Source organism: Oryza sativa, chromosome 1, assembly GCF_034140825.1.
Source record: "Oryza sativa Japonica Group chromosome 1, ASM3414082v1".
NCBI classification, from domain to species: domain Eukaryota; kingdom Viridiplantae; phylum Streptophyta; class Magnoliopsida; order Poales; family Poaceae; genus Oryza; species Oryza sativa.
In genome coordinates this window covers 37212028-37226342 of record NC_089035.1, presented here as the reverse complement: position 1 = coordinate 37226342, position 14315 = coordinate 37212028, and the positions used below count along the sequence as shown (strand labels likewise).

Sequence of the window (14315 nt, the reverse complement as noted above, 5' to 3'; positions counted from 1 at the left end):
ATGCTTCATTTCTTCTCCTCTTCTCTTCCCCTTCGTCCCCGACAAAGCACCACAACTCCGCAAGTTTTCTCTTTTCTTTTTTCCCCTTCTCTCTTTCGCCTACTCCTTGTTCAATCGATTCTTCCCAGCTACGCGACTCTTCCTCGCTTTCTCGCTTCTCTCTCTGCGCCACTGTGGATCAAGAAACAGCTTTAAAATCCAATCTTTTTTAGGCACCTGATGCCTCGTCGGTAGCAGTATATTTTCAATTCGTTATTTTTTTAGAGCTTAGAATCTACTGGCAGCTTGGATTTTTCTTGGGTGGTTGCTCCCAGTGATCGGCCGCATTGCTTGCGTGGTGGCACACCGTCAGCTTTGGAGTAACCTGTAACTGCAAGAGTGAGTATTTAGTGCTCGCTTTCGGCGATTCTTGTTTGCTTGCTCCCTTCTCTGCTCTTGTCCGGATTTGGTATAGAAGCAATTTCGAGTGATTCTTTTCCTTTTTTTCTCGAATTGCTTTTTTTTTTTGGTAGGTTTGTTTGGCGTGAGCAATGGTGAACGACGGCGAGCAGGCGTTGACGATCGCTCCCGCCGCCGCCGCGGATTCTAGCGCGGAGCCGGCCCGCCACGTCGGCGGCGGCGGAGGAGGAGGAGGCGGGCTTGCGGAGGAGAGCTCGGATGAGGATAAGGGGAGCCAGCGCTTCTCCGACGCGGAGGACCACTCATGGCGGTCGCACTCGCGCCAGGGCTCCGTTGCCCTCGAGGACTTCATCTCGACGTGCGCGTCCGTCCGCTCCGGCGCCGGGGACGCGGACGCGGACGGCGGCGGCAGGAGGAAGTCGTGCGTGTCGGAGTGCTCGCTGGGCGACGTGGACCTCGAGGCCGGGCTGGCCGAGATCAGCAAGGCCAGCCCGGACACGGCCGAGAGGAATTGCCGCATCTGCCACCTCGGCCTCGAGAGCGCCGCCGCCGAGTCCGGCTCCGGCATGTTCCTCGGCTGCTCCTGCAAGGACGACCTCTCCTGCGCCCATAAGCAGTGCGCCGAGACCTGGTTCAAGATCAGGGGAAACAGGTAATATCTCTCAGCTGCTGCTAATTCCACACTTCACTTCTGATGATTTAATCTGCTAATACTATGCACAAACTCGAATGAAAATATTTGGCTACTGTAACTGGATGGATCTTTTAGTACGAAATGTTCCTTGTTTTTGCTTTATTTAGGTAGGGATATGAAGGATAGAGTGTGATGTGAGAGGTAAGGGCAAAGTGGAGTATGATTAACCAGTAGGATCTAGGAAAAGCTTAGGAACCCCAACATGGTGTAGAACATTTCAGATGGAGGATAAAGTTAGATTCCTTTCGGTCTGCTTTTTCTTGCAGATTCTTGTGTAACTCTCATGATCTCCGAAAGTGGAAGCGCTGACCCTTTTCTTGGCATGCCTTCGTTGTGGTGATCTAGACTCTATAGGGAGTGCTATGGTGTCACATTCCTAAAAGAATGTACTTAGATACTTCTACACGAACATTATGGCCAATAGTAGTTAAGTTACCTGACGGTCATTTCATTAAGAGATCACGAGCTATGTTTATCTGACATCGAATTCCAAGGAACTAGACTATTAGAATTCTCACTGGTATACATACTAATTAATCTTAACTATTAAAAAAATGAAGTGAGAAAAAAAGAAGAAGATGGAGGGTCCTCATACAAGAATATATGAGTAAGATATAGTAAGCTGAAGATTGTTTCTTATCCTATCCTTGCTCTTCAAATCATTTGATGAGCATGTACCATGTAGAACCAATATGAATGGAAAATAAATTTGCATCAAGCTATCATCTTTAAGCAATTAAATGATTGGTGTTTTTCAGTACAACATTCACAAGAGAAATATAACAGATAGTCCCTTGAGGCAAGCATCCAGATGGATGGGCTATTTTCTCCCTATACATATGTTCACTGTTTTACTAACACCAGTATTTCCTTTATTATGCATTTTATAGTTATAGTTACTTTTTTTAGATAGTGAAAATGTTTTACATCCCTAGCCTCTAGTTACTATGGGATGACTGTTGGTAAATGCTAGGACCAGAGCTCTGAATTAAGGTGTATTTCACAGCCTTTTGTGTATTACTGTTGCTTAAATGGAAGGGAATATAATATTGAAAGTGGGAACCTGTTTTTGTGCTAGTATATCGTACCAACATAGTTACTTGGGTTTTATCACCTCAATTGAGGTGAGGATTAGAGTCAGGATAAGATAAATACATGCTTGATATTTCTGACCAAATTACAAGCATCTGTGCTATTGATCAGTGTTGAGATGTAACTGCACTTGTGCCCTTCCACTTCATGTTGTGCTTTGATAGTGGTTCAAGTGAAATATTAATTGTTAAAGCATTCATAATGTTGTTACTCTCTTTGTATTGTAGAGGCATAAAAGAATGTGTTAGCATTATTCTCCTTATGATCTGTAATATAACTACATAAGCATAACTCCATTTTCTGCTTTTGCAATTGGAATCTAGAAAATTAAAATGCTCCATGTTCCTTTACTTGTCTTAGGATCTGCGAAATCTGTGGCTCAACTGCATGCAATGTGGTAGGTATCGGTGATGCCGAGTTCATCGAGCAGTGGAATGAATCAAGTAACACCGCGGCTTCGCAAATGCCTGCCAGTGAACCTCGGAGGTTTTGGCAAGGCCACCGGTTTCTCAACTTCCTTCTTGCTTGCATGGTGTTTGCTTTTGTTATATCTTGGCTCTTTCACTTCAATGTCCCTGGATGAGTTTTCCAAAAGAAAATGTCGTAATAAAATCTTCAAAGCCATTGTTACAAGTAAATACTAGCCCAGCATCAGGAAATCCAAAAGGATGCTGAGCTGAACTGAAAATTTGATGAAGAGGGCGTTGGTTAACAGTAAGGTTGATGTTAGTTTTGTAGAAAGTTTATGGCATAACATCCAAGAAAGAAGTCACTGTGTGAAGAGTTGGTCACGGTGAGCAACTGTGAATTATGTTGATCATCAGATCATCGGTGGTGGAATTGAAAGCAGAGAAAAGAAATATCTCATGCTTCGTTAACATTAGAATGGTTTGAACAAGTTTTTGTTATGTGCATACACATATTCTGTGTGTTATCTGTGTATTACATTTTTGTCACAATTCGAGCGGTACGGGCCAGTTTGGTTTGAGGCCTAAATTAGGCTTGCCAATTTTTTGGCAACCTCAACAATAATTGTGTATGTTTGGATTGAAGCCAAATTTTGGCATGCCTATATAACATAGGCCATTTCAATAGCTAAATTAGTTTAATTTGGCTTCAATCCAAACACATGTTGGCCTTACCAAAAATTGGCATGCCAAAACTTGCGTGTCCATGCACTTGGCCGTCTGGTCAGCTATCCTGATCTCTTACCCGCCCGGATCAATCTGGGTGGTTCAAATATATAAAGCACATCCCTGGATTTAATATCCACCATGTTAAATCTGAAGTTTATAAGTCAAATTAGGAACAAAATAGTTTATCTAAATGTTATTAATATAATTGTGGATTTAGATTTATGGAGCTAAGAATAGCTCATTCGAAGAAATCTTGGACTTGGAGCTATTTCAAACAGGTAATAGCATGCAACTGAGATATGTTGATTGCAGAACGATACGAGATAAGCTTGCTTAGAATACAACTATTCACATGAGTTTTTTGGACGAAAGGCGTCATGTTAACTACAGCCACTTGACGAATTTGGTTTGCCCAAGGAAGGCACGGAGAAGTGGAGAACCCAGGAGAAATCAGTTCGAAGATTTTTTGGGGACAGAAGATTTTATACTAGTTTAAATGACCAAGATTTGTGTTGGAGTAACCGCAGCGGTCAGCACGTTGGTTGGGGTGCAGGAGAGTAACGTGCAGGTCGCAGGAATTCTGGGAGGACGACGCAATCAGCCGAGCAACATACAGGAATGCAGTCGACTCAATTGTTGGCGCCTTCTGTAAAACGTAATGACAGATTCTCAAATCCATATGTCTGCTAACATGAACTCCTAGTTAGGGCCCCATTTTAAACGTAGTAGAAAATTCTCCCTATTCCAACCGAAATTGAATTTGTGAAACGGCTATAAGATCCTACGATTTTATTATGTTCTAAACAGGGGATTGCTGTGCTATCCCTACAATCATTCAAGGTGTATGCAGAGACATTGCCATTGCCAGCGATAGCAGAGACATCAGTCTGCTCAGAGCAAGTTTAATGGTATAGCCAGCTATTGGCTCCAAATCATCTATAGTCAATTTAATAGCCAATTCATATAATAGTTAGAGCAAGTTTTGTAATAGGAGTGGTTGCCACATCTAATTTTATCCATGTAAGATCAGAGGTGATATATACAATACATCACACCTACACTACCTCTAGCATACTAACCCAAATGATTTTATTTTATTTGTATGCCATATCCACTCTTTCTTTCATCTTTTTTTTAGGTTTGTGTGGAGGTTACATGACGGGTGCCTCATTTTCTATTTCCTCACTTATTTCTTCCACCTCATCATCCAATCTTATGCGGCATGTTTAGGGGGGGGGGGGGGTGGTGGCAACACATCTAGCTGTAGCGCCCGTTCCGTCGTGGCGCCTAGCGGGAAAATGTAATTCCTAAAAACCCTAATTTCGAAATCTGTTTCCTTGCTTATTGTCTAGTGTCCGTGCCAATTCCGGATCTCAAATCCCCGATCGATCGTCAAGTTCAATCCCGAATCCAAATCCTTCCCAAATCAAATCCCTCCGCAAAAGTCTATTTCGCCTCCCTCAGGTTCGATGGGCCGAATTCCTCTCGGCCCATCTCCCCCTCCCTCCCCATCCCCCTCTCTCTCTCTCTCTCTCTCTCCCTCTCCCCCCGCTCTGCCCGTGCGCTGCGCACGCGTGCGCGTGAGCTGCGCCGAGCCGAGCGCCCTCCGCCCTCGCTGCCGTTTCCCGTCGACGCCGCCCAAATCGCCGCGCCGCCCGTTGCTTCCCGCGCGCGCGCGCGCCATGGTGGCCGACCGGCCAGTCGCCGCCGCCGTCAGCGCCTGCCGCGCCTGCCTGTGCCTGCCGCCCGTGTCGTTGCTCCGCTCCAAACCGCCCGGCCGTCATCGCCGTCGTCATCGACTTGGCCCCGCCTCTCCTCGCGCGTGCTTCCAAGGGACGGAGGCAGAGCTTCCCCCCCTCTGCCGCATCGCCCTCTCTCCCTCCTCCTTTTCCCCCAAAGTGGCAAGGGGGCAACCCCCTTTCTCTCCCCCCCTTTTCCCTTTTCCCTCCCGCCGGCGTCATCCTCCCCCCCCGGTCGCCGTTTGGGCCGCGACCGCCGAGCGCTGGCTCGCTCCCTTGACCGCCCAAGGTCGGTTTCCAAACCGACATTGCCGTCCTATAAACCCAGGCGCCCTCCCTTCCTTTTTTCCCCTCCCAATCTTCCCCGTTTTTCACCCACGCCATTGCCGTCCCTCTCGCCGACCGCCGCCGTCGCGTGTGCCGGAGGAGCCAGTGCGCGCTAGGACGCGGAAGGGGACTCCGGGCGCTCGTCTTCTTCCTCTTCCCCGGCCCGAGGCCGGAGAGATCACTCCCGTGCCGTCGGCCTCTCGTCACTGCGCCCCATCACCCCCGCACGGTAGTGCCTCCCTTCGTTCTCCCTCCTCGTTCCATCTCCTCCCCTTAGACTCGGGTAGTAGCACGAGTAGCCTCCCCGTAGCTAGCTGGCGCCGCCCCGACCGTTGCTGCCGCTCGCCGTGTGCTCGCCGCCATCGCCGCCCGTGCTCCGTAGCACCCGCTCGTTGCCGGCCTCGCTCGGCGTAGCTCCGCCCAATCCGACGCTAGCAACGAACTCCCGGAGTCGCGTAGATGCTCTAGCTCGCCCGAATCGGTCTCCCGTCGTGCCGTCGCCGTTTCCCCCTTCTCTCGCCACCGGTTGCCGCCACCACAATCCGCCGCCGTCGAGCATCCCCCGGCAAATCCGAGTCGTTGGCTCGTCTCCCCTCATCCCGTGCAACCTTCCGGTGTGCTCGCTTTCGCCTGTATCGCCGTGGTTCGCCCCGCCGTTCGCAGCCACCGTCCGCCGTCCGTTCCGGCCGGCGTCTTCTTCAACCTCCCGCCGGTCCGCGTGGCAGCCACATAGGCGCCACGTCGGCGCCAGCTCGGCTAAGACCGGGTCGAGCTGACCCGGCCAGCTGCTCCCTCCGTTCCCCCCGTGCGCATGGTCCGCGGTGAGCCATGAGGCTGCGCGTGGGCCCGCCGTATCCGCGTCCTCCTCGAACCGCGCGCATGCGCCGCGCCTCCCCTCCCCAAACCCTAGCACGCCCCGCGTGCACCTCGCTCACGGTGAGCCGAGTCGCCGACAAGCGGGTCCCACCCGGGACCACGCGGGATGGACCCGGCCCACCGGCTCTCTCTCTCTCCTCCCCGCCCGCGCGCGCGCTTTGGGCCGCCTTCTTGGGCCGGCCGGCCCATTAAGCTCGGCCGAGCCGCCCCTTTCTCTCGGGCCGCGCCCTAGCCGCCCGAGGAAAGTATAATTTCCCTCCCTTCTTCTTTTCTTTTCTTTTCTTTTCCAAAAAGGATTTAAATAAATCCTTTTCCTTTAGACCAAAAATCCAATAATCTTATAAATTCAATATCTTCTCAACCGTAAGTCCGTTTGACTCCGTTCAACTTCTAAAATTCCTCAAATCTCGAGATCTATCTAATGGCACGCTTAGAGGTCAATAATAGGGCTTTATTTTCGCCGTTTGCTGAGTTGTCCCGTTTCGCGTGTAGTTTCGGAGCCCGAAGACCCGCAGTGCGAGGATTTCGAGGATCAAGCTCAAGATCTCGAGCAAGGCAAGCCACCTTTGAACATCTTGAGCCTATATTTGAACTTAAGTATGTTGCTTGAAAAATATTATGCATTGATAGGATTGCACTTAATCTACATGTCTCGTCTGCAAGGCAGATTGGCGGACCTACCTAACTTGTTGCAGTTGACCCCTCCATTGTAATTATTATACCATGTTCCCTTGTAACCACCTAGTTGCGCCTCGGTAATCGTGCACTCTGCACGAATATCGACGGTCGCCTTCAAACTTAAAATCTGAGAAACATCTTGGGTAAAACTTGGGTTTTACAAAACACTTGGAAAACCCGACACCTGGGTCGGTGCTTGCGAACCTAAATGAATTTCCAAATTCGCGGACCGGGGAACGTACCGGGTGTACGGTTCCCCGCTCTTGCACTTAAGGACCGTTTCCTTGGAATTTCATCCGAACATAAGACAAGTACGACCACATGGGTGGAATGGGACACCCCTGGCTGAGTAACTAGCTAATCGGGGGAGCCATGATGCCAAGAGACATGTGGATTCAACGGGGTGGTGTCGGGGAGGACCCCCGGGTTTCCTGGCACAGTATGGTCTGGGATCCCTCTCGTTGGCATATGGTGAACCTGTGTCGGCTTTCGAAATGCCTTGTCGTGAAAGCCTTAAGGTCTCTAGTCGTGGCCGTTCTGCACGGGCTGGATGATCCGGGTTAGTAATATCGTGTGGGTAAAGTGTACCCCCCTCTGCAGAGGTTATTAAACTGTTCGAACAGCCGTGCCCACGGTCATGGGCGGATGTGAGGTGATTCCTAGCGTAGTTTTGTTTGACTACTGCTTTGTGAAATTTGCTGATGTGGTTTGGGTTCGATGTTTGGAAAACCTGCGGCTGATGGGATCAGCCAGGCCCGGGTGGCCGTTTAAAAGTCGTTGGCCGGGTGCCAACCTTGACCAATTCAAAAGACTGATACCTTGCACATACTCCGACCGGGCGAGACGCACTGTCTCATCCGTGTCGTTTGAGAAGATCTCACTTAGTTGTTTCAGAAAAGAGTTTAAATAAAATCAATTGCAAAAACAACAGCCTTTCCTTGAAGCCTGCATTAAACACTTATTTCCCATGGCTTGCTGAGTACTTCTGTACTCATCCTTGCCCTATATAAATAATCCCCCCAGTTGCTGAAGAAGATGAAGCGGATCCCGCTGACGAGGAGTTCTTCCAGGAGCAAGCCGGCTACGATGAGTTTTAGGGTTTCAGCCTAGTTCCTAAGTCGCGCCTGTGATGTATGGTCCAAGTCTTGGCTTCCGTTTCCCTTTTGTAATGCAGTTGTGAGCTCGGGATCTGTCCGCAGCCCAACATGACTGTACTCCTACTCTATAATAAAGAGACCTCTGTTGCTGTGATATTCTGTCTTCCTGTGATACCAGCACTGTTTCCTGGGACTGGTATCGATTAACAGGTTAATTTGGAGCGTCACGGGCTAGTCCCGCTCGGGGCTAGTTCGGGGCGTGACAAGAGATGGTATCAGAGCCCAGGCTTGGCCCTAGGGCGAAACCCGACGTTTAGGACGACCCTAAGGATACTAAGTTCAAAACTACTTGCGAAAAGCTAAGGCTTTTTTTTTTGGTTTCTTTATTTTCAATAGTTTGTTGCTAAAATGGTTACTGATCTTTTCTCCCTCTTTCAAAATTGTAGATGGTAGTGAACGCCAGCTTCAGTTCCCACGGTTTTGGTGAGGGTCACCACGTCGCTCAGCTTCGTGACCTCGCCCGCTTCCTTGGCTTTTCGTGTCCCGAGTACACGGGGTACTCCGTGGACCATGTTCCCCCTCGCTGTGAGCTCTCTGTGTACCTTTACCCTCGTGGAGGTATACACGGAGCTGGTCTTCGCCCACACCACTTCACTGTGGCTAGGCCCACTCTCCAGATCGCGTACCAGGACCTCTCCTGGACTGCGCTTCGTCGCTTCGCCCACGACTACAGCCACCGTCTCGGGGGCTCTGCCTTCCGGCAGCTTCCACGCCTTCCTTCTAGCCACGCAGACGCCAGGTACCCTTGTCCGTACAACGAGTCTCGGCTAGTGCTGACTCGCATGGTTGAGCTTTCGGAGGCTCAGGCCACTCAGCACGACCTACTCCTCGAGGCTTACCGCTCCCTTGCCCGCCGCTACGCCGCTCTGGAGGCCCGTCTGGCCGAGGAGGGAGTCACCTCAGTTGACACTGTCTCTTGGGACTCAGGCCGCCTCTGCCACGCCAGCCACCTATCCTCCCACAGCTCTCGCGGCTCTGCCCGCACTCCCAGTGGCCCGCGCTCCCCCAGCTTGCGTGCGCCGTACTCACCAGTGTACTCCCCCTACCCACACCCAGTTAGCCCCTCCTACACCCCCGGACACACTCCCGTTGCTTCCTCCCGCCGTGGCCCACGCTTTATCCGCACTGCGCGGAAGCGTGTTGTTGGTTCTTCCACCGTGTTCCGCTTCGACTACCCAGCTCCCCCACCGCCAGCGGCCCGTGCTGCTGACGGCTCTCGACAGGTTCCGCTGGTCCCTTCGCGTCAGCCGATCGACGTTTCTTCGACTGAGGAGCCGACTACAGGAGGCAGCCAGGCAGACGAGGAGTAGAGGAGGCAGTCTTCAGCAGCCGTCCGTGTGTTAGGCCCTTTTGTTCCACCGCCAACTCCTTTGGAGTCATGGCGAGGTAGTGCATGCGTGCGTTTGATGTGGGTGTTGTTTGGTAGTCTGGTTCTCCTAGGTGGTGTGCGTACAGTCAAGCTCGGCGTAGCTCTGTGACTTGTCCACACCCGTTGTATCAGGTGTTTTTATGATTTGAAAAATCCAGTTTATGCCTAGTGCGTGCTATCTGAGTTGTTATTTACTTTGCTCCTTGCCCTCCTAAGTGCTTATCTGATTCTTACCTCGCCCTCTCCTGGGAGTTTAGATGGCTAGCCGCCCCCGCCGTGCTGCTCGTGCACCAGCCCGCTTTGGTTTTGAGGAAGGTAGAGTTGAGCCAGGAGCAAATCATGAGTCAGCTAATGAGCAATCTCACCACAGCAACCGTTCGCACCGTACTGCTTCCCGCAATGCAGAAGTTGAGCAACCCCGCCGCAGCAACCGCTCGCATCACACAGCTTCCCGTAATGCAGAGATGGAACAGTCTCACCGCTCTCACCACGCTGCCGGTCACAATTCTGGAGAGGAACGCATCCCTTCCCCGCCTCATGTGGAAAACAACATGCAACACTTGATGGCAGTTCAGACACAGATCTTGCAAGGATTAGCCGCGGCCATAGCCGGCTTTCAGCATAATGCGTATGGAAATGGCCACCCTCACATGGGCAACAATAGATCCAAACTGACAGACTTCCTGAGGTCTCGACCGCCAGAGTTCTCTCAGACCGTCGAGCCCGTTGAGGCTGACGATTGGCTGAAGGATGTTGATAGAAAACTCAACTTAGTGCAGTGTACTCCTGTTGAGAAGACGCTCTACGCCTCTCACCAGCTAAGAGGACCTGCTGCAGATTGGTGGGAGAATTACTACAATGCACACCCTGAACCCACTAACATTGCTTGTGATGAGTTTGCTACGGCTTTCCGTGCAGCTCATGTGCCTGAAAGCACCATTGATATGAAGAAAGAGGAATTTAACAGGCTTAAGCAAGGCAACAACAGTGTCAATGAGTACCTAAGTCAGTTCAACAAGTTGGCTCGGTATGCCCCTGAGGAAGTGGACACAGACAAGAAGAAGATCAGGAAGTTCTTGAAGGGAATCGCAGTTGGAATGAGACTCCAGTTGCTTGCTCATGACTTCCCCACTTTTCAACATATGATCAACAAGGCACTTCTACTTGAGGATGCCAGAAAAGAGGCTACCGAAGAATACAAGAAACGCAAGTCTAACCATCAGGGGAATTCTTCCCGAGGCGCACCACGCCCTCGCTATGGTCAACCCATGCAATATCACCAATTGGTCACTCAGGCTAACCGCCAGCCAGGCTACGCCCCTCGTCCTTAGATGAACCGTCCGGCACCTCAGCCACAGCAGCATGCCCCAAGTGGCAACACTGCGCCAAACAGTGTTACCTCTTTCAAGTCACCGCTAGGACTATCAGCAGTTCAGTGTTTCTGGTGCAACCAGATGGGTCACTATGCCAGACAGTGCCCTCAGAATCCTACCAACACCAACTCAGGGCATGCTAATGGTAGCACTGCCAGAACTCCTACTCTAGCGGCAGCTCAGTCTCGTCCTAGCTCTCAGGCAAGTGGACAAGGTTCTCGTGCTTCCAACAACTTTGGTCGAGGCCGGGTGAACCACATTCAAGCCGAGACCGCTCAGGATGCTCCAGACGTTGTGATGGGTATGTTCTCTGTCAACTCCGTACCCGCAATAGTTCTGTTCGATTCAGGAGCTTTCCATTCTTTCATATCACAAGCTTTTGTGAAAAGAAATGGTTGGAAAACCCAAAATTTACGTGTACCAATGATAGTACATTCCCCTGGAAGGAATATAAGGGCAACTCAAATATGCCCGGAAGTTAACCTTAGAATTGAGGAAGTTGACTTCCTAGCCAAACCGATAGTCCTAGACTCGCAAAGCTTGGACATCATCCTAGGGATGGATTGGTTGGCTAAGCACAAAGGACAGATAGATTGTGCCGAAAGGTCCATCACCTTGCAAGGACCTGGAGGAAAGCAAGTCCGCTTTACCTCTAACACCCCTACCGCAAGTCGGTCTATCCTAACCTGTTTACAAGTCACCTCCTTGGAGTCGGTGCCCATAGTCTGCGATTATCCCGACGTATTTCCAGAAGAATTAGCGAGTATGCCACCAGACCGAGAGATTGAGTTCGCCATAGAACTGGCACCAGGCACCGCACCAATTGCAAAAAGACCCTACCGAATGGCAGCTAATGAGTTAGCAGAAGTCAAAAGACAAATCGAAGAATTGGAGAGTAAAGGTTATGTGCGACCTAGCTCATCCCCTTGGGGAGCCCCAGTGCTCCTGGTTAAGAAAAAAGATGGCTCTGAGAGAATGGTAATCGACTATAGAGCCCTGAATGAAGTAACTATAAAGAACAAGTACCCGTTGCCACGAATTGACGATTTGTTCGATCAACTTAAAGGAGCAAGAGTTTTCTCTAAAATTGACTTGAGATCAGGTTACCACAAATTAAAAATCAGATATGAAGATATCCCGAAGACCGCTTTCTCAACACGTTATGGTCTATATGAGTTCACAGTGATGTCCTTCGGACTCACCAATGCTCCAGCGTTCTTCATGAACTTAATGAACAAAATCTTCATGGAATACCTAGACCAGTTTGTCGTGGTATTCATCGATGACATCCTGATATACTCCAAGAATGAGGAAGAACATGCTGAACACCTGAGGCTGATAATGGGAAAGCTCAAGGATCATCAACTATTCGCTAAGTTCTCGAAATGCGAATTCTGGTTGGACCGAGTAGCATTTCTGGGACACGTGATCTCCTCCAACGGTGTCGAAGTAGATCCCAGCAAGGTTGAAGCTGTACTTGCTTGGAACCCGCCCAAGAATGTGTCAGAGATCCGCAGCTTCCTTGGCTTAGCTGGATATTATCGAAGATTCATTGAGGGATTCTCTAAGCTAGCCAGACATATGACTGAGCTGTTAATGAAGGAAAAGAAATTTGAATGGTCAGCAGCCTGTGAAGACGGCTTTCAAGAAATGAAGAATAGGTTGACCACTGCCCCAGTTCTCACCTTGCCAGATATCCGAAAAGATTTTGAGATCTTCTGTGATGCATCAAGACAAGGCTTAGGATGTGTCCTAATGCAAGAACGAAAGGTTGTGGCCTACGCATCCAGGCAGCTCAGGCCTCATGAAGTCAACTATCTCACCCATGATCTCGAGTTGGCAGCCGTGGTTCATGCTCTTAAGATCTGGAGGCACTATTTAATCGGGAACAGATGTGAAGTATACACCTGACGGAGGGTGGGGCTCCTCACCGGGAGACCGCGCAGGCCCCCCTTTGCCGGTTCGGCCGGGGGTGCTAAGTGAGTTTCTTCGCCCTCGATCTGAGGAACGTCAGCGAGAGAGGAAATGCGCAAGACACGGGCGACGTAGACAGGTTCGGGCCGCTGAGAAGCGTAACACCCTACTCCTGTGTTCTGGTGGATCTGTGCGTGAAGGAATACAAAGAGGCCGAGAGCGAAAGAGAGTTCAGGCTCTAGAAACCATTCGCCAGAGTCCCCCCTCCCCTCCTCTCTTCTCCCTCTTTTTTTCTAGGCCTGGGCCTCCTTTTTATCTGGTCAGGGGTCACCACATGGGCCTCTAGCTGCCTAAGAAGGGAAACATGCTTTTTACAATGAGGGCTAGTCTACAGCCGGAAGTGACCTCTGACAAGCAGAGCGCACGTCTCCTGCCCCGCTCGCCCGCTTTTCCGGTGGACGCCCATTTCAACCTTCATTTAATGGCCAGCGACTTCCTTGCCATACTTGCGCTGAAGCCTGGAATGGATCTGACCGGGACTGACATACCAACTCCAGGAGTTAGCACGCCGGCTCCGGCTAGGGACGAGAGCCAGGAAGCTCTCATCATTCCGACGGGACGGGGCGAGGCGTGTGACAGGCCGCCTGTTGCCACCTAACCCGTGATCTGACCGGTCTGTGACCGGTCACACACCCCGACCAGTCGCGGACCGGATAAGCGTGCGCTGCACCGCATTAAATGCGGCGTGGCGCGCTCGTCCAATCCTGCTATAAATGCGGTTAGGTGAGCCCCGCTGTGCTCACCTAACCCACACGCGTGGCGCCAAAACCACAGGGGGTCGGGGCGCCCCAGCCCTCGGGGCCGAAACAGGGGCGCCCCAGCCCTCGGGGCCGAAACGGGAGCGGTCCGACCCCTCGGGGAGACAGAGGGAGGGGTGGCCACGTCATCCTCGGGCCCGACCCCCCCGAGGGGGTCAGGCCACGTGGGTGACCGCGGCTACCCAAGCCTCTAGTCACGATACCCCCGGCCCCATGTCACCGACAGTAGCCCCTGGCGTTACGCCAGGGTGATCGCCCCCCTCGAGGGAAGCGCTCGGGCGTGACGCCACTCCTTAGGCCCGGTGACAGGTGGGGCCGGTCCCTACAGGCGGGCAGAAACTCAGCGGTCGCAAATCGCGCGCATCGGCAAGGGAAAACCGATCGACAGTAATGAGCGGCCTCTTTAAGACCGCTACATTACTCGAGCAGCGCGCGAATCGGGACGAGCCGGTTCATTTCGCCTGGAGACATGATGATGGCGCTTTTCACGGTTGGCAAGCGTAGTTAACGCGCGCACGATCTGCCCCATCTCAACCGCCACGGCCGCACATCTGCCGCGTGCGCCGCAAACGGGCGAGTGGGGTTAGTGGAGGCGTGGGCGCGAGAAACGAGGGGGCGAGGTAGTGGGCGCGGGAAGCGAGGAGCCGGGCATAGCGTTGGCAAGGGTGTAAAGACGCTGAGGAAGGGATTCGTTTCTTTCCTCTCGCCACTCTTCCCTTGCCTTCGCCACTTGTGCTCTAACT

At 51.5% G+C, this 14315-nt stretch overlaps 1 protein-coding gene across 1 annotated transcript; it reads left to right on the top strand.

The window, feature by feature from the left end:
* Positions 1-12751, top strand: LOC9267992 (uncharacterized). Its single transcript, XM_015768232.3, has 8 exons — positions 1-378; positions 513-1051; positions 2546-2717; positions 3539-3599; positions 4129-4229; positions 8485-9321; positions 9725-10753; positions 10922-12751. The coding sequence occupies exons 2-8, from the start codon at positions 531-533 to the stop codon at positions 12749-12751; spliced, it is 4551 nt and encodes a 1516-aa protein (XP_015623718.2). The 5' UTR covers positions 1-378; positions 513-530.
* Positions 12752-14315: the final 1564 nt, after the last annotated feature.

Excerpts from the sequence above, each read along its gene's own strand:
- LOC9267992 (XM_015768232.3), top strand. The coding sequence starts at position 531 with ATGGTGAACGACGGCGAGCAGGCGTTGACGATCGCTCCCGCCGCCGCC. Across the intron at positions 1,052-2,545 it reads TTCAAGATCAGGGGAAACAG|GATCTGCGAAATCTGTGGCT; the intron begins GTAATATCTCTC and ends TACTTGTCTTAG. Across the intron at positions 3,600-4,128 it reads CTTGGAGCTATTTCAAACAG|GGGATTGCTGTGCTATCCCT; the intron begins GTAATAGCATGC and ends TGTTCTAAACAG.